The 20778-nt window shown below is 40.2% G+C and overlaps 1 protein-coding gene across 1 annotated transcript; it reads right to left on the reverse strand.

The window, feature by feature from the left end:
• Positions 1-340: 340 nt before the first annotated feature.
• Positions 341-9690, reverse strand: LOC121578986 (relaxin receptor 1-like). Its single transcript, XM_041893271.2, has 13 exons — positions 9630-9690; positions 8196-8267; positions 7399-7470; positions 7220-7294; positions 6271-6342; positions 5269-5340; positions 5068-5139; positions 4729-4800; positions 4573-4644; positions 3523-3752; positions 2945-3355; positions 2342-2554; positions 341-611 (listed from the first exon to the last, which is right to left on the reverse strand). Exons 4-13 carry the CDS (start codon positions 7237-7239, stop codon positions 415-417), a joined length of 1431 nt encoding a protein of 476 aa, XP_041749205.2. The 5' UTR covers positions 7240-7294; positions 7399-7470; positions 8196-8267; positions 9630-9690; the 3' UTR covers positions 341-414.
• Between the last annotated feature and the right edge of the window lie 11088 nt (positions 9691-20778).

Here is a 20778-nt window from a genome sequence, read left to right on the forward strand (position 1 = left end):
CATATCACTCATTTACACCGTTTCAATTCCATATTTTTAGATTTTTTTATTATACATTTCTACTATACATGCGCAATGAGTATACAAAACATTAAGAACACCTGCTCTTTCCATGACGTAGACTGACCAGGTGAATCCAGGTGAAGCTATGATTCCTTATTGATGTTGTTAAATCCACTTCAATCAGTGTAGATGAAGGGGAGGAGACCGGTTAAGAAAATATTTTTAAGCCTTGAGATAATTGAGATGTGGATTGTGTATGTGTGCCATTCAGAGGGTAAATGGGCAAGACAAAACGGGGTATGGTAGTAGATGCCTTGTAGAGCCCATGCCCCGCAGAATTGAGGCTGTTCTGGGAGGGCAGTAGCTCTCCAGGAGGGTTGACCAGCTCCCTGACTGAGAGGGTCCTTTTTGTTAAGGAGGAGGGCTGGGGTTCTGGTAGACTTCAAATACTTTTTGTGAAGTTTCCCTGAGCCCAGTCTGTTTGCACTTGGCCTTCAGGCAGAGTTTCAGTCTCTCCTGGAAGGAGCTGGTGGTGATGGTGTACAGGATGGGGTTTAGGGCACTATTGATGGGCAGGATGAAGATCACCACCCATAGAACGATCGTTCCTGGAGGACAGGGAGGTAGAGGAGGAGCAGGAGGAGAAAGGGGACAAGGAGGAGGTCACAAAGATTAAACAAAATGATAGCAATTTAATAGTAGTAATCATACAACCACATGTACAGTGGGGAAAAAATGTATTTAGTCAGCCACCAATTGTGCAAGTTCTCCCACTTAAAAAGATGAGAGAGGCCTGTAATTTTCATCATAGGTACACGTCAACTATGACAGACAAATTGAGGAAAAAAAATCCAGAAAATCACATTGTAGGATTTGTTATGAATTTATTTGCAAATTATGGTGGAAAATAAGTATTTGGTCACCTACAAACAAGTATGATTTCTGGCTCTCACAGACCTGTAACTTATTCTTTAAGAGGCTCCTCTGTCCTCCACTCGTTACCTGTATTAATGGCACCTGTTTGAACTTGTTATCAGTATAAAAGACACCTGTCCACAACCTCAAACAGTCACACTCCAAACTCCACTATGGCCAAGACCAAAGAGCTGTCAAAGGACACCAGAAACAAAATTGTAGACCTGCACCAGGCTGGGAAGACTGAATCTGCAATAGGTAAGCAGCTTGGTTTGAAGAAATCAACTGTGGGAGCAATTATTAGGAAATGGAAGACATACAAGACCACTGATAATCTCCCTCGATCTGGGGCTCCACGCAAGATCTCACCCCCGTGGGGTCAAAATGATCACAAGAACGGTGAGCAAAAATCCCAGAACCACACGGGGGGACCTAGTGAATGACCTGCAGAGAGCTGGGACCAAAGTAACAAAGCCTACCATCAGTAACACACTACGCCGCCAGGGACTCAAATCCTGCAGTGCCAGACGTGTCCCCCTGCTTAAGCCAGTACATGTCCAGGCCCGTCTGAAGTTTGCTAGAGTGCATTTGGATGATCCAGAAGAGGATTGGGAGAATGTCATATGGTCAGATGAAACCAAAATATAACTTTTTGGTAAAAACTCAACTCGTCGTGTTTGGAGGACAAAGAATGCTGAGTTGCATCCAAAGAACACCATACCTACTGTGAAGCATGGGGGTGGAAACATCATGCTTTGGGGCTGTTTTTCTGCAAAGGGACCAGGACGACTGATCCGTGTAAAGGAAAGAATGAATGGGGCCATGTATCGTGAGATTTTGAGTGAAAACCTCCTTCCATCAGCAAGGGCATTGAAGATGAAACATGGCTGGGTCTTTCAGCATGACAATGATCCCAAACACACCGCCCGGGCAACGAAGGAGTGGCTTCGTAAGAAGCATTTCAAGGTCCTGGAGTGGCCTAGCCAGTCTCCAGATCTCAACCCCATAGAAAATCTTTGGAGGGGAGTTGAAAGTCCGTGTTGCCCAGCGACAGCCCCAAAACATCACTGCTCTAGAGGAGATCTGCATGGAGGAATGGGCCAAAATACCAGCAACAGTGTGTGAAAACCTTGTGAAGACTTACAGAAAACGTTTGACCTGTGTCATTGCCAACAAAGGGTATATAACAAAGTATTGAGAAACTTTTGTTATTGACCAAATACTTATTTTCCACCATAATTTGCAAATAAATTCATAAAAAATGCTACAATTTGATTTTCTGGATTTTTTTCCCTGATTTTGTCTGTCATAGTTGACGTGTACCTATGATGAAAATTACAGGCCTCTCTCATCTTTTTAAGTGGGAGAACTTGCACAATTGGTGGCTGACTAAATACTTTTTTTCCCACTGTATCTGGTTTACCTGCTATTTCCACTTGTAAAAGAGAGAGGATCTTTAGGAGGAATATAGGTGTCCAACACATGGCATCTGTGAAAACGATGAAGAAAAACCTCTTGGCTATAGAGACCTCCTTGTTGTAGACGAACTGTCTTGCTGTCTTGGCTGTTTTCTGTACAGAATAAAACATGCTGGTGTAGGAGAAGACAATTATGACGAATGCAAAGAGATTCAAGCCTGAAAGACAAAATGTGAAATACATGCGTTCATTACACCACAAAATACCGTCCTGATATAAGCATTGAATAAAACTGAATTACATCAGCAAGACCATAATCAGAGTAAAGCTATTGCAAAACTTGCAGAAATTGGTGATCTTTCTATTCTCGTGGAGATTTGAACTAATTAGAACTGATTGGTATATCAGAAGTCCTCATCGCTGTGAAAGAAAAGTCTAGCTGAGATCTGATATGATGATAAACCCTTTTTTCATTGCAGTCTCATGTCTCCCCAGGAAAATACATGAAACATAATCCAAGGCCTGTGGAATTGCATCCTCATCTTTCTATTATCCTCATTATCTTGCAGAATCACCACCATCAGGGCTGATTCCTATGTTCCTCTTACCCAGAAATATTCCAGTTGAGTAGCACCGGGCACCTGGTTTCTCCATCTCGTCTGAGTGAAGTGGAAAACACACTCCATTCCTGCCGTAGTAATTCCCAAACGTCTGCTTGTCCCAGAAGGGAATGACGCCGATTATAAAACCCAGGACCCAGATGAAGATGAGGTAGCAGAGTGTCTGTTTCCGTCCGGCTCTGTAGTTGTGGAAGGGGAACACAATGCACAGGTACTTCTCCAGAGTCATGTAGGTCAGAAGCATGACTGACACCTCAGTGGACAGCATGGCCAGACAGCCAATCAACTGGCACTGGAGGCTCTCCATCCACAGCTGAGCGTGTCTGTTGTACTCTCCACAGTATTTGATGTCGAATGCACCGATGAAGAACAGGTAGACTCCCATCAGGCAGTCAGCGCCTAACAGATGGGATGGATTTCAGGGATCTTAGTTCACATGCATAGTTTGTCATGAGAGGAGTTGTGTTTATACACTGCTGCTCAATGAATCTCAATAGATAATGAGTTAGATAAGTACAAGTTATGAGAAGTGATTGCTGCCCTCTGTGTTGAGGTAGTCTACTCACAGCACAGTGATATGATGGCCATGGTGTGGTGCTGATTTTCAGATGCAATGCAAGACCTCAGGCAGATCACAGAGATGTTGCCAAAGCAGATGATGAAGGCCACCACCCACACAAAAACGCGAAGGATGATGTTCGCAAGAAGATTTTCAAATGTTGAAATTCCATCAGTGTTTGGCTTGCAACTTCGCACATTAGGAGAGTAGCCACAGTATTCAAATTTCTTAAAATAACTGGATCAAGAAGAAAACAACGAAAATATCACAATTAATCACTTTTGAACAAACTTTCTTCTGAAGTTATCATTGATCATGTTGACAGTTTCACTTTTACATTGATATGGTTGACAGATGACAGGTTTGTTTAGGGTAATATAGTGTGCTTTGTCAGAGAAGAATTCACTGACAAATGGATGTAGTTAAATACAGTGCTGAACTGCCCTCTAACCAGGCTTTGGTACTTTGTATGCAGTGTGGACCTGATCTGTGCTGATTAACATTTGCAGTAACAAGTCCTCACTATACACCAAGAAAGATAGCTGTTTATTTTACATTTACATTACATTTTAGTCATTTAGCAGACGCTCTTATCCAGAGCGACTTACAGTTAGTGAATAAATTATTATTATTTTTATTTTATTTTTTTATACTGGCCCCCCGTGGGAATCGAACCCACAACCCTGGCGTACACTTTTAGGCGTCCATTTTAGGCGTCCATTTACTGTACAGTGGCCTAATTAAGCTTGTATAAACTGCTAATTAGTAAGTAGCTTACAGACACTTTTAAATAGTCCTGTATTATGCATGCATACGAAGCCATGAATTCATTAGTTGTTGGCAGGTAATTGGCAACAAATGTTTAGACATTTACTCATACTATATTTAGCCCATTTTTACCCAGTAGGCCTACAGTTAGCTTCTTACAAATTATGAAATTCCAATTAGCAGCTTCTACAGGCTTAGTGCCTTGCTGTTTATACAGTATGGACACATGAAATTAAATGTTGATGACATAAGAATAATAAATGAAGACATAAGATATACTGGTACTCACATATGGGACAAGTTGCTAAGAGAGCGAAACATCTGAATACTGATGTTTGGTATGTCGACATCTTCTATACTCCTGAGGGGAAACAGAAAGTTACTATTTCTCAAATTCCCTAAAACTAGTAGACCATGTCACATATGTATGAAATACATTACTTACAGAGATTGCAAATTGACAAACATGTCAAACTGATCCTCATAGATATGAGTCAGAGGGTTATTTGAGATGTTCCTGAGAGAAGAGGGGGGAAACATCAATACAGGGCAGGTTATATCACTTTGATTTATTGCCCCTCCACTCTGTGGTCAACATGGCCTCAATGCCAGATCGATGAACAGTGATGTTAATAAACTGCAACTCAACAATATAAAGTCATCATTTGGCCTATTTGATCGTACAAAGCAGATCGAACACTTTCAGTAAATCCATAACAAGAACATCTTTCAAAACAGTAAATATATCAGGGCTAGGTTGCAAATAGTAATTGGATATACTTACAACTGTTTAAGGTTTTGAAGATTTGTAAATATAGTTGGGGAAAACTCCTCAATTTTGTTTACAGATACATCCCTGGAATTACAAAGTTTAAATGAATCCATTGGCAGAAAATATTTTCAACAATAAAATACATTACTGCATCTGGACATATTACAGCATTACTTGACCCATGTGATGGTGTGTGAAGTAAAGTTAACTCACAGGTCTATCAGGTTTGGCATTCCACAAAATATTCCCTCCTCAATGGTTTGTATTCTGTTTTTTCGAAGAGCCCTACAAAATAAATGTTTCTATAAATCATTACTATTTAAGAACAGTCCCTACAAGACCAATGACATTACTTGAATAGTAGTAGGGCCCACAGTCATTTAGATACACTGCTTGTTAGATTTGATTTAGAATTGTAATTTGATAGTAACGTTACTGTAGGTATTTCTTAAAGGAATTATGTACTATTTATACAGTATAAAATCAAAACAAATGCTCTCCTCCCACTAATACCTATCAAACTCAATTTGTGTTACCTGTCTGTTCAAATTTGATTTATAGATTTTCCTCATCCCTCACCAGATGAATTCCAGCCCTGCCTCAATAATTCAATACACTTAAGCTGACATCACAGGATACATATTTAGCACTCAGGGTTGGATGAGTCTGCCAGAGGATTTTCAGGCTCTCAACCCCCCATGGCCTCCCCTATCACCTTCAATTGAGAGAGCTAATACACCCATGTATATCAGATTGGAATTTTTCTTTCCTGACTACTCATTACTCTCACCATCACACATGGCCTTAGAAGCAATCACCAGTGATAGAAACTGCCAACTTAATTTGTGTAGGCTCCAATGGTTTCTCTCCCTCAGACTGAATTTCATTACCAGCTGCGGTAGTGCAGATGCTCCAGACTGAAGTACATAGCTTTAACATAAGCACCACTTACCAGTCTGGGTTTTACACCAGAAAATGTATCCTTAGAGTATGGCAGAATTTAATTTGAAATATAAATCATATGAAAACCGAGCATGTGTCTTCTTTCATTGCGTTCATCTCTCTAGTGCAGATGGAATTGTTTCAAATGCAATCAGTGACAGTAAGGCATTCTATCCAATTGGATTTGGTACAAAGATGAACAAATATTGTAAAGTAACGTTTAGGAAAATATATAGTTTTAATTAAAAAAAAATTTTTTTAAACAAAACTCACAATACTGTCAGAGTGGTGCAGTTTTGAAAGCTGGAAACCCACAAAGATGATATCCTGTTCCCCTCCAGTTCTCTGTGAAAAAGATGTGTCAGATCATTCTGGCATTAATGAATGATATGAATGATATAAACTACATGAAAAACTACATGAATTTCACTTGTGATCTCATGTGATCACGTGATCTTATTTGAAGTTAATGTGATAAGGTGTGGTAACAAGTAAAAGCAAAATGTGACAACATGAAACTACATGTGAAAACATTTGAGCACATGTGAAAACATGATCTTGTGAAATAAATGTGACAACATGGGATGCAAAATTTCAACATTTGATACCATGAAACTACACGTGACAACATTAGAAAGTTTTTTACATGTGAAAGTGCAAATTCAATTTTCACATGTGAAAAATGTTCGTATGTGAAAATGCTTTAGTTTTTCCACATGAAGTGAAAGCATGTTATTCTCCTCACATGTGAAAAGGTGGTGTTAACATGTGAACCCTATATTGAATACATGTGAACATATGGTTTCAGATGTGAACAACTGACCTCACATGTGTCTTTTGTTATCACATGTGAACGTTTCTGCTCAACATGTGAAAACAGAACGTTTTTCGGATGAAAATCCAAATGTGAAACTTCATGTAAAATACCATCATATGTGAAGTGTTCAAAAACCACTTAGTTTCACATGATTTCACATGTGAAATTGTGCTTTTCCACATGAAGTCATGTGGTTTTCAAGGGTTGAAAAGGAAATAATGAGTTTGTGAAAATAGATACTGTTGCAGAGTGATTATGGCAAACAGAGTCATAAATAATACACCTGATTATGAGGAAACATGATTTAGAGTTGTCAAATCATGTTTCCTCATAATAAGAATGGTCAAATACAATCAAATATATTACCCATCATAGTGGGTTAGATGTTATTCTGTTGTTACTCACAGCCAGTTTAATCTAGGCATTTCCTGGCAGACAGATTTCTTGGGGATGGATTCTAGGGAATTGTTCAGCAAAGACCTGCAGCCAAATTAAATTACATTTAAAGAGCATGTTGGTTAAATTATGATGTGTATCTCATGAGATCTTAATTAAAGTAATAAGCACAGTGGCATGATACTTACAGGAAAAATAACGATTTCAGCCCCTCAAACGATTTCTGTCTCAGAGATGCTATTCTATTTTCATCAATAATCCTACACCCATACGGACCAGAGGAAAATATATCAATTTATTTGTCACACTACACCCTTTACATCACGTAATTGTCACGAGTTTCACATCCGTTACATTAGACAAAATCAATAGAAAGCTTCTGCAGCTATACATGAGCTTTAATTACTGTTGTCAAAGAGAACAGCGTTAATGAGCATTAGTACATGGGCCATGATATCATACCATCATGTATCATACCTGAGGATTGTTAGCTACACCATAAATGTCACACTGTATCATACCTTATGCTCATTGCTTTCTTGGGAAAATAGAGCAGCACAAACAAGTTACTGAGCCATTCTCTGAGGCATTTCCTAATGAAGGTGGCTTTAAAGGGATAGTTCAAGATTTTAGCAATTAATCTGATCCCATAGACTTCCAGTCATTGCGCTAATGCTAGTTAGCAATCGCGCCAGAAACTACCTCCAACTTCCTTTAAACTGTGCGCAGAGACAGTGGTCATGGTCTCCATGAGTTCCCTGATTCTGGATAAGTAGAACAAAGAACTATCCCTTGAACTATCCCTTTAAGGTCACTGAAAACGACCGCCCAGTGCAGCACAGTTTCCAACAAGATATACAGGTGTTTTTGTATCAATTAAATAAATTCTGTCTACAATCTCATGAATCCCACTGAGGCAATGAAGGATTTCCAAATGAAGGTGTCTTAAGTTCACTGAAAACATCCTCCCCACCAGTTGACTTACAGCCACTCCAGGTTCGAAAGGTCTCCGAAAATGCCAGCCTTCAACAACGTAATCCGATTCTGACTGAGAAATCTTATCAGGGAGGGAAAACACATCAAAGGAGATGAGGTAAATGTAAAGATAAAAAGCCATATATAAATATTTGATATGAGACAACAGATATTCCACTGCTTGCAAATATGGAATGAGGTAAGGTAGGGTAACACATCCACCTGTTCCTCATGCAAATTCTATCTGAGTGTATAGGGACAGAGCACTGACACATTTTCCCTGTAATTATTTGTTTTCCCCTTAAACCTACACCGATAATCAGGAATGCAGAGAAGGAGATACACTAATATCAAGCTGGATGTGAAAATAGGTGTGACGTGAAAAGTAGGAGTTGATTTCCTGTGAACTATCCAAGGCTAGCTGTCAGCGAGACAGTGAGTGTACAACACATTAGGAACATCTGCTCTTTCCATGACATAGACTGACCAGGTGAATCCAGGTGAAAGCTATGATCCCGTTATTGATGTCACCTGTTAAATCCACTTTAATCAGTGTAGATGTAGGGGAGGAGACAGGTTAAAAAATGATTTTTAAACTTTGAGATAATTGAGACATGGATTGTGTATGTGTGCCATTCAGAGGGTGAATGGGCAAGACAAAAGATTGAAGTACCTTTGAACGGCGTATGTTAGTAGGTGCCAGGCACACCGGTTTGAGTGTGTCAAGAACTGCAACGCTGCTGGGTTTTTCACACTCAACAGTTTCCCGTGTGTATCAAGAATGGTCCACCACCCAAAGGACATCCAGCCAACTTGACACAACGGTGGGAAGCATTGGAGTCAACATGGGCCAGCATCCTTGTGGAATGCTTTCGACACCTTGTAGTCCATGCCCCGACGAATTGAGGCTGTTCTGAGGGCAATAGGGTGTATAGCTCAATATTAGGAAGGTGTTCCTAATGTTTTGTACACTCAGCGTATAATCTCCAGGATGCCCTGATTCATACTGCCTGTCCTCTGTGTGAATCCTGATGGAGGTGGAAGAAGGGCTTTCATGTGTTCCATTAATTACAGACCAGCCGGGCGACTTCGGATTTATGTCTACTAGACATGGACACTTCACACGTCTCTTCACACGTCACTTCACACGTTTGTATAGCGGAGGACGACTACAGTATCTGAATCTGAATGTATTAACACTTGTCAAGGATGCTCCAATAAAAGGGTCAGTGTATTCGCTGATCGGTTTTCTTTGATTTCCAAATGTTTTTGTTCTCAAGGAGCTAAACACACCTACTTACACACTACAGTACTACATTCTACATAACGTTCAATAGAACATTGGATGAAGTGTGATGTATCTAGGACAACCATTTGTGGTGATGTAGGGATGTACACATGGTACCACAGGTCAGACTGTGGCCCATAATGAATTAGGACATACAGTCTTCTTAGTGAGTAGAGTCCTGAGAATGCCTGCTTGGAGATACTTTTGATCCTGTTGTCTTCCAGGTGTCTGTGGAATAGAAATATATATTGTTAAAACCTTTTAACGACAAAGCCCTGGTATAATGAGAAAGAAAATAAGATCTCATCAATAATCTTACACCTGTTGTATTCTGCGCATGTGACAAATAATTGTATTTGATTTGTAGTCTATGAGACAAAACTACATGATGATTGTCAGAGTGAGGATAAATATATTGAGGATTATTATTATGTTAGTATAAGACAAACACACATTTTTTTATTAACAATTTAAATGTAAAAGTACAGCTGCATCCTGCCTTTTCATAAGTATGGATTAATAGAAAAATGAACTGAATGAATACAAATAGTTTTTTCAAACTATAATTATTTTGTGTCATTTTATTGTAAAGGGTTTTAACCCCTCATTGTGATTCTTCATCTGATTTATGTCTACTAGACCTGGACGCTTCACACGATTTTCATTTGTCTGCATTCACATTAGACATACAACTTGAATTGCATCCATTTAAAGGTCCTGAACAGTCATCCTTTTCCCCAAGTAAAATAGCATCCGAGTTACCTAAACCTCACCCATAATATTTGTTCCCGTTTAAGAAATAGACCAGTTCAAATAACACAAAATGTTATTTGAAACAGCATATTGTGATTTTTGGTAGGTGAGTTAAAAATGGAGAAACAACTGGATGTATAAGGTAGATTTAATATAAAATACTAGGTCAACTCCAGCAGAATGGAAACAATTAACATGCCTAAACACAGCTATATCAACACCCTTCTTGTCAATTGAACAGGTACATTGTGATGAGAACATTTACTACTGCATTCAGTCGGAACCCCAGAATAAGAGTCAATTTATGCTTGAGCCGAAAATGTGGTCGGTGGTGCCGTATGGATGGTGTGACACAATTGCGAAGCCTCCGGAGGCACGCAGAGGCCAAATTGAGCTCCGTACCGCATCGTTGTGTGCCTCTCAAATTTTGTAACAATGCGGAGGGCTCCATATAGCTCTGCATTGACATGATTGGTTGACGGTAGGTGAGGGCAGGAGGTCCTGTATAAACACAAACTCACTTCCTTGACAAGTTCCTTCACAACAGCTCTGCACTGCTCGGAGAAGCACAAGAAGTATGAATTCCCTGACTTCTGTAGAGGCCGTATCACCCTAAATGCTGCACGGCCAATGCAGACCGTGGAATGACCATACAGCACCTTTAAGCAGGAGGACGACCAAAAACAGTACACCACAACACTTTTAAGGTGCTTACAGACAGGCCGCGGTAAGCGGCGAAGGTCTCAAAGACTTCAATGGGAGTAGGGCAGCAGGGCAGTTTTGCAAGCGGTGCGGTTTGTGGTGCTCGCTCCTGTGAGTGGCGCCACTGGCTCGGTGTTCGAGGTGCCAAAAGATGAAATTAGCTGAAGTCTTGAGCGGCCGCTGCGCATGATTGACCAATGAGCAAAGTTAATCTAGTCAATCAATCAAACAATGTTTTAATGACAACATTCGAGCTGTCAACAACCCGGGACCAGTGGTCTCTACACACGGTAGGCAGATTTTCTCACGGTTCAATTGCCGTTTACCATGGCCCATGTGTAAGCGTCTTTAAATGTGTTACTGAGTCTAAATGTTATCAAATCAGAGAATTTGGCAGTACGTCCAACTGGACTCACAACCGCAGACCACGTGTAACCACGCCAGCCCAGGACCTTCACATCCGGCTTCTTCACCTGCGGGATTGGCTGAGACCAGCCACCCAGACAGGTGATGAAACTGTGGGTGCACAACCGAAAAATGTCTGCACAAACTGTCAAAAACCGTCTCAGGGAAGCTCATCTCCATCCTCGTCATTCTCACCAGGGTCTTGACCTGACTGCAGTTCGGCGTTGTAACCGACTTCAGTGGGAAAATGCTCACCTTCGATGGCCACTGGGATGCTGGAGAAGTGTGCTCTTCACAGATTAATCACGGTTTCATGGCATCCAGAACGCCGCAGCCCGTCTGGTGTTCAACCTTCCCAAGTTCTCTCACGTCACCCCGCTCCTCCGCACACTCCACTGGCTTCCAGTTGAAGCTCGCATCTGTTACAAGACCATGGTGCTTGCCTATGGAGCTGTGAGGGGAACGGCACCTCTGTACCTTCAGGTTCTGATCAGTCCCTACACCCAAACGAGGGCATTGCGTTCATCCACCTCTGGCCTGCTGGCTCCCCTTCCTCTGCGGAAGCATAGTTCCGGCTCAGCCCAGTCAAAACTGTTCGCTGCTCTGGCACCCCAATGGTGGAACAAGCTCCCTCACGACGCCAGGACAGCGGAGTCACTCACCACCTTCCGGAGACATTTGAAACCCCACCTCTTTAAGGAATACCTGGGATAGGATAAAGCAATCCTTCTACCCCCCAAAAAAAAATTTAAAATAAAAATTGTGAAGTGTTTATCCCACTAGTTATAGGGTGAATGCACCAACTTGTAAGTCGCTCTGGATAAGAGCGTCTGCTAAATGACGTAAATGTAAATGTAAATGTATATACATATACATATACATATACATATACATATACATACATACATATATACATTTTACATACAAACATATATATACACACATACACATACACATATACACATACATACACACAGATATATATACATACAGTACATCCATACACACACACACATATCCTTTTTTAAATTATATTTCCCTTCATTACTTTCCAACCCCACCACCCCTTCCCAATTGGAGTAAACTAGTGAACAACAACGCTTAGGCATCTACTTCCAGCCCATACATACTATATACATTTTATGGACACAGTCAAATTCTACAATAATTATATTTTGTTTGTTTTTACTCCTGAACTTCCTCCGATCATTTTCATGATGTCCATCTGGTTTGCTTCTATATGCCATATTTTTCTAACTGTGCTCTTTCACAAAAGCTCCCAACCTATAACCTATATACTTATTATGGACACAGTATGCTTTACATTAGTTATCTTGTTGTTATTAGTTGTTGTTATTAGTCCCGTCCTTCAGCTCCATTCAACACCTCCCATCTATCTCTTAACACCATCCATATTAGATTTCTATTTGCCATATATTTTTCAAATGTACTGTGATGTTTTACAAAAGTTCTGAACCTTTCTATTCTCATTGTTTCTACAGATCGTAAATTGAAAATAAACATTTTTGCTAAAAGTTTTATTATATTATTGATCGATTGACTATGACTTTTCAGATCACCCAGTAATGCTATCTGCAGGGTTAGCTCCAGGTAAATATTGCAATCCTTTAGCCATACCTGGACCTGTGTCCAAAAACAAGCTACAAATGATATAATGATTCTGTCTCTTCGCAGCAAAATCTGCAGAGCTGGGAAGATTGTATCCCCCATATAAATAACATTCTATTGGTAGCAAGAATTTTATATAATAATTTAAATTGAAAAATTATAAGTTTTGAATCCGGCGTCGTTTTGCGTATCAATTCATAAACACTATGCCATGGAATCGGTACGTAAAAATCTCTTCCCAACTATTTTGCAATCTATATGGGACGCAGTGGCGGCTCCTGAAAAAATTCTCAGGGGGGGCAATTTTTCTGATGATTTAGGTGACCTACACACATTTTAAAAAAGATATGTCCAGCAACAACATGAAGACAGGGGCAGCATATAAGTCAATACCAGAAGCATTTATTGACTGATCTCAAAAGTGTTGGCTTACCAGGGTTGGTGGAGCCCTCAGTTTCATCTTTGCCTCGCAAAGCTAACTCAAACACTCCGCAAAACTTCACACACTGGATTAGCCGGCTGAGGATGTGGCGGTTCTTGCTAATGTCGTAGTAAATATATTTGTTATAGTGAATATGGAATATGATATGTTGAGTAAAATGTTGTGCTAAGATCTATTTAGGTCAGGAGCTGGTTATAAGTTCTGTTCCTATCCAATAACAATGGACAAAAGGGTCCTATCTTGTCAGCCTTGTCAGCAGGTGGCCAAGGACAACACCCACGCCATAGGCCTCTCAGTTCTTCCAACTCACGAGTTCTTGCTCTGAGGACACACACACACACACACACAAACACACACACACACACATCATCACTGTTAAACACACACACACACACACACACACACACACACACACACACATCATCACTGTTAAACACACACACACACACACACACACACAAAAATCCCCTCTCTTAGGCTGAACATTTGAAGACAGAGAACCCGACTCAGAGCCAATGCAACAGTGACAGTAGCCTGGAGGGGACCTCGCCCAACTCATCAGGACCAATCAGAAGATCAGAACTACTAGATTCAACCTACTTCATTTATTGCATAAAATGTCTGCACACAATGTTTCGGGGCTCTCTTCAGATAATAATAATAATAATAATAATATGCCATTTAGCAGACGCTTTTATCCAAAGCGACTTACAGTCATGCGTGCATACATTTTTGTGTATGGGTGGTCCCGGGGATCGAACCCACTACCTTGGCGTTACAAGCGCCGTGCTCTACCAGCTGAGCTACAGAAAGTGGATACTCATGGATGCGCATCGCAATTGTAAAATGTCAACACAATTGGAGACACCACGTCATTTTTGGAGACATGTTATTGACAGTAAACTATTGTAGATGCGACTGCTAACTAAATAAAACATTTTAGCTGGCTAGCTAATCATCTTAGCTAAATGTGGGGCAAACAATTCAGTTATTTACCGTTAATTTGAGGGATTGGGGTGAAAGAAATCGAGTTACATAGTGATACTTTACGATATACTGTATTGACAATATCGCAATATTTTAGAGCTAGTTGGCTGTACCTGCACCAAAACACCATTATTGTTCCTTCATAGCTTGTTCTCAATCTTTTCACATTGGGAGCCAATTTGTTTTCAGCACTTTTATTTCCATGACTGATCAAAACTCGTTCTCATGGCTTTCTGATCCCTCTGCAACAGACATATGGTGCGCAATAAAATCACAGTATCGAATCGCAATACGTATAGAATCATGAGACTCGCAATGCATATATCTTATCGTGAGGTTCCTGGCAATTCCCAGCCCAAGTTCATTTGCCACAACAAATCTCTTCGCTAGCAAACGCGATGTCTTCTCCAAAACGGCAATGTGTCTCCAGCAATGTTTACTTTTTTGACGTTCTATGGCATCTCCACTTTCCAAGCATATATGACCACATGTAATATTTTGGTAAGTGATGCAAATAGTGAACTATGTAGGGCCAGGATGTAAAATATATGTAGCTGCAGCAATTTCTCTTATCTGATATGGTAAGTAATGGGGCTTAATGTATAGCTCCCTAAGAGTTTGACGAACGGGTCCGTGCACGCGATTCCAGATATCTTTACCTCTGAATAAACTGCCTTTATTATACCATATCCACCCTGTCCAAAGTCTCTACTTGGTCTCAGTTCTCCAGTAAACTTGTGATTATCAACACTAACCTCATCGTTGTGGCGGCGGACAGCTAGCCTGTATCCCTCATCCAGTTGAGTGGCAATGTTATTTTTTCGTTCGACCAATTTTTGGAAAATCCTCGGGTGTAGGACTTTCCGCCTTTAGTAGAAACCTGTTGAATTATTAAATTTGGTCTGGGAGGTCCTAATTGTTTCGTTGCCAATTTATCTTCATTTGTTCGCCGACAAAAAGGAACTTCTTTCAAAGACACAATCCGCTCTTTTCTTAGTTACGTTCATGGTTACGTTACGTATGACGAAAGCGCGTAAGTGCAAGCCCTCAGACACCCATAGAGATTGTATTGAAAGCTCTGAAATTTGAAAAAAATAGATTTTACATGGGAGTCTATGACAGACTTCTGGGCGATTTTCAACCTGACTGAAATCGCCCCAAAAGGGGGGGGAGCCATTTGAAGCACGACTTTAGCCTGATTGGACATTACAACACTGATAACTACTGTTGCCGTGATATAATTGATTAGAAAAAAAATCCCTTCCTTTTCCCGTTTGGCAGTGCGTCGCCCATATCGCCCTATTGAACACACCGCCCCTGATGGGACGGCTGTCAATCCTTTGGTCCTTAAATTAAACTGGTATACTTTTTTATTTATCACAATTTTCTTTAACCAATTATATTCTTTAATGCAAGGCCGACAGACAAGTTCCTTACTTTTCCCCCTTCCACTTTCCTTTTCCATTTTTGCGGTAATGCTGCAATTATTTGGTTGTAATTTTGGGTAGAGCAGACATTTCCATATGTTTTTGTTAGCTGCATGTGCGACATAACTCCACCAGTCCTACTGATAATATCATTTACGAAGATTACACCTTTTTTAAACATTTTGTTAAAAAAAAAGTTTTTTTAATCAATTAGTATATTTGAGTTTAACCACAATATTTGTTGCATTATTTGTTCTGTCGTTTCTGGAGGATTCATTTGAAATTGCAACCAACTTTCTATGGCTTGTTTTAGAAATAGTGATATTTGGGAGATTATTTCCTTTTCAAATAACTTAAAGTGAGAGGTTGTAATCTGAATAAAGGGAAAAAGGCCATTCTTGAACATTGTGTGAGACAATCTTACTAATTTGCTAGAGAACCAGTTCGGATTTAAGTATAACTTTTGTATGACTGAAGCTTTTAGTGATAGGTCTAATGCTTTAATATTTAATAATATTCATTATAAAAATAGGCCCGTTTAATTTTGTCTAGCTTGCCGTTCCAAATAAAATGGAATATTTTTTTCTCATATAATTTAAAAAACTGTTCGCTAGGCGTAGGCAAGACCATAAGCAAATTGGTAAACTGGGATAATACTAAAGAGTTAATCAGGGTGATTTCTCCACAAATTGACAGGTATTTACCTTTCCATGGTAGCAAGATCTTATCTATTTTTGCTAACTTTCTATTAAAATGTATTGGAGTGAGATCATTTATTTCATTTGGGATATGTATTCTGACATTCCACATCACCATCAGACCATTGTATTGGTAAACTACATGGTAATGTAAAAAATGTATTTTTTTAGTGATCCAATACGTAATATAGTACATTTATCATAATTTGGTTGTAATCCAGAGAGGTTCGAAAATGTATCTAGATCCTCTATGAGGCTGTGGAGTGATTCATGTTGTGGATTTAAAAGAAAACATGAATCATCAGCGTACAATGACACCTTTGTTTTTAAGCCCTGGATTTCTAATCCCTTGATATTATTGTTGGATCTGATTTTAATAGCTAACATCTCGATGGCAATAATAAATAGATATGCCGATAGTGGACAACCTTGTTTCACTCCTCTTGACAGTTTAAAACTTTCTGAGAAATAGCCATTATTTACTATTTTACACCTAGGGTTACTATACATGATTTTAACCCAATTTATAAGAGAATGTCCAAAATTGAAATGCTCCAGGCATTTATATATAAACCCCAGTCGTACTTTATCAAATGCCTTTTCGAAGTTTGCTATGAATAGTAGGCCTGGTTTCCCAGATTTTTCATAGTGTTCTATTGTTTCCAGTACTTGCCTTATATTATCTCCAATATATCGCCAATGTAAAAAACCTGTCTGATTAGAATGAATAATATCCGACAATACCTTTTAATTCTATGCGCTATACATTTTACATTTTTTTTTGCATCACAACACTGAAGTGTAAGGGGCCGCAAATTTTTTAAATAGACTGGATCTTTATATTTTCCACTTGTATCCTGTTTCAGTAATAATGAAATCAGGCTCGAATGTTACAGTTGCAAAGAACGTCTGGAGGGCGGCCATGCAACCAGGCCAACAGTTCCGCTGCAATGGCAAGAGCGCTTTTGGGTGGTTTAAATGTTGACATGTTGCTGAAACGCTACATGAGAGGTATGTACAGAGATTATATAGACCCTAGAATTAGAATTACTAGAACGGGCATAGGCCCTCACACCTCGATCACACCGACAGCGTCATTGCATTTGATACACCCGAAGTACATTAATTTCCGATGGAATGCTGCGTTTGCCTTGCAGCATTGCGTTGCAGAGGCAGTTGCAGTGCGTTCTGTGTGGTGAATAGTTGGATTTATCGAACGTATGCGTCAAACTGTATGCGTAGACGACTTGACAGAAATGGTAGCAGAAGGTGAATGTTGAACTTTTGTTGCACACATATCCAGATGATACTACGTACCATTTTGCGCATTGTCGGTGTGGTCAAGGCGTTAGATCATGGCTAGGAGGGGCTCTGCCTTGGGGGTGAGGGAGGAGCTTTCTCAGGCTGAATAGAACGTAGTCTCTAAGTTCGAAGAAGCTCCAATCACATTGGATAATTTTTGGGGGGATCTTCATCTCAGAATGCATATATAAGGATTACAGGTGTTGTGTCTGAGATAAGCTATATACAAAAGTATGTGGACAAAAGTATGTGGACCCTTTAAATGTGTGGATTCGGCTATTTCAGCCACACCCGTTGCTGACCGGTGTATAAAATCGAGCACACAGCCATGCAATCTCCATAGACAAACATTGGCAGTAGAATGGCCTTACTGAAGAGCTCAGTGACTTTCAACGTGGCACCATCATAGGATGCCACCTTTCCAAGAAGTCAGTTCGTCAAATTTCTGCCCAGCTAGAGCAGCCCCAGTCAACTGTAAGTGCTGTTATTGTGAAGTGGAAACCTCTAGGAGCAACAACTGCTCAGCCGTGAAGTGGTAGGCCACACAAGCTCACAGAACGGGACCGCCGAGTGCTGAAACGCGTTGCGCGTCTGTTCATTCTGTGTCCACATACTTTTGATCATGTAGTGTACATCGCCTTTGAAAAGAGCCTACTTGCTGTTCACCCAAACCTACACTGTTTTGGATGGGAATGTCTGTTCTATTCATTCTAAATCTATGTGACAATAGCTGTGGTACATTATTTATACAGTATGTATGTATTATTTTTAGAGTTGTACAGATAAACCAGAATCATTATCTTCAGACCTAACTCAAATTTAAATATCTGGCTGTGTCATTATGAATTTGGATAATTATTTGACACATTGCACTTATTACATTTGAACAATTCTAGGTGGCAAAGCTAAAAGGGGAGAAGATGGGGAGAAAAAAGACAGATTGGATCCTGAAAAAGTGACTGCAATAACTTGTGAGTAGGTTTTTGTTTATTGATTGCAAATGTAAATTTGACAGTGTGTGGGTATTGTCAAGATATTAATAGCGTATACTGATATAGCGTATATAGCGTATATAATAGCGTATACTGATACCGCCCGCTAGGTAGAGGAGGCATGCCCACAAACTTGAATATATATATATATACTTTTTTTTACTTCGAATGACCAAGACAGGCAATATATTTGTTTAAACGTTTGTTTTTCACTGCTTGTCATCATGCCCGTGTGGTGTTCTGTGCCTGGCTGTGCTAATTACAAACAAGCGCAGAAATTAGTTATCTTTCACCATTCTACCTACCAGAGTGACCCTGATTCTGCCAGTGGCTTGCGGCTATCAAGAATGATTATCAGAGATTATCAGAGGTATTTTCAGGCTGAACTTTGATGGGGAATCCATTTCGACGACAGCTGAGAAGTGATGTGATACCAGCAATTTTTTTTCCTTCACAACAAAATGGAAGAATCTCAATTACTGGTAACCTAACGTTAGCTAGCTTGCTAGCCTAGCTGGGTAAGTTAGCTAGCTAGCTAACATTACAGTCCTGTATTGCACTCTGAAAGCCATCAGCTAAATCATACAGTGGGGAAAAAAAGTATTTAGTCAGCCACCAATTGTGCAAGTTCTCCCACTTAAAAAGATGAGAGAGGCCTGTAATTTTCATCATAGGTACACGTCAACTATGACAGACAAAATGAGAATTTATTTTCCAGAAAATCACATTGTAGGATTTTTTATGAATTTATTTGCAAATTATGGTGGAAAATAAGTATTTGGTCAATAACAAAAGTTTCTCAATACTTTGTTATATTCCCTTTGTTGGCAATGACACAGGTCAAACGTTTTCTGTAAGTCTTCACAAGGTTTTCACACACTGTTGCTGGTATTTTGGCCCATTCCTCCATGCAGATCTCCTCTAGAGCAGTGATGTTTTGGGGCTGTCGCTGGGCAACACAGACTTTCAACTCCCTCCAAAGATTTTCTATGGGGTTGAGATCTAGAGACTGGCTAGGCCACTCCAGGACCTTGAAATGCTTCTTACGAAGCCACTCCTTCGTTGCCCGGGCGGTGTGTTTGGGATCATTGTCATGCTGAAAGACCCAGCCACGTTTCATCTTCAATGCCCTTGCTGATGGAAGGAGGTTTTCACTCAAAATCTCACGATACATGGCCCCATTCATTCTTTCCTTTACACAGATCAGTCGTCCTGGTCCCTTTGCAGAAAAACAGCCCCAAAGCATGATGTTTCCACCCCCATGCTTCACAGTAGGTATCAAATCAAATCAAATCAAATGTTATTGGTCACATGCGCCGAATACAACAGGTGCAGACATTACAGTGAAATGCTTACTTACAGCCCTTAACCAACAGTGCATTTATTTTTAACAAAGAAAGTAAAAATAAAACAACAACAAAAAAAGTGTTGAGAAAAAAAGAGCAGAAGTAAAATAAAATAACAGTAGGGAGGCTATATATACAGGGGGGTACCGGTGCAGAGTCAATGTGCAGGGGCACCGGCTAGTTGAGGTAGTTGAAGTAATATGTACATGTGGGTAGAGTTAAAGTGACTATGCATAAATAATTAACAGAGTAGCAGCATCGTAAAAAGGATGGGGTGGGGGGGCAGTGCAAATAGTCCAGGTAGCCATGATTAGCTGTTCAGGAGTCTTATGGCTTGGGGGTAGAAGCTGTTGAGAAGTCTTTTGGACCTAGACTTGGCACTCCGGTACCGCTTGCCGTGCGGTAGCAGAGAGAACAGTCTATGACTAGGGTGGCTGGAGTCTTTGACAATTTTGAGGGCCTTCCTCTGACACCGCCTGGTATAGAGGTCCTGGATGGCAGGAAGCTTGGCCCCAGTGATGTACTGGGCCGTACGCACTACCCTCTGTAGTGCCTTGAGGTCGGAGGCCAAGCAGTTGCCATACCAGGCGGTGATGCAACCAGTCAGGATGCTCTCGATGGT

The sequence above is a fragment of the Coregonus clupeaformis genome, chromosome 13, assembly GCF_020615455.1.
Source record: "Coregonus clupeaformis isolate EN_2021a chromosome 13, ASM2061545v1, whole genome shotgun sequence".
Lineage (NCBI taxonomy): Eukaryota > Metazoa > Chordata > Actinopteri > Salmoniformes > Salmonidae > Coregonus > Coregonus clupeaformis.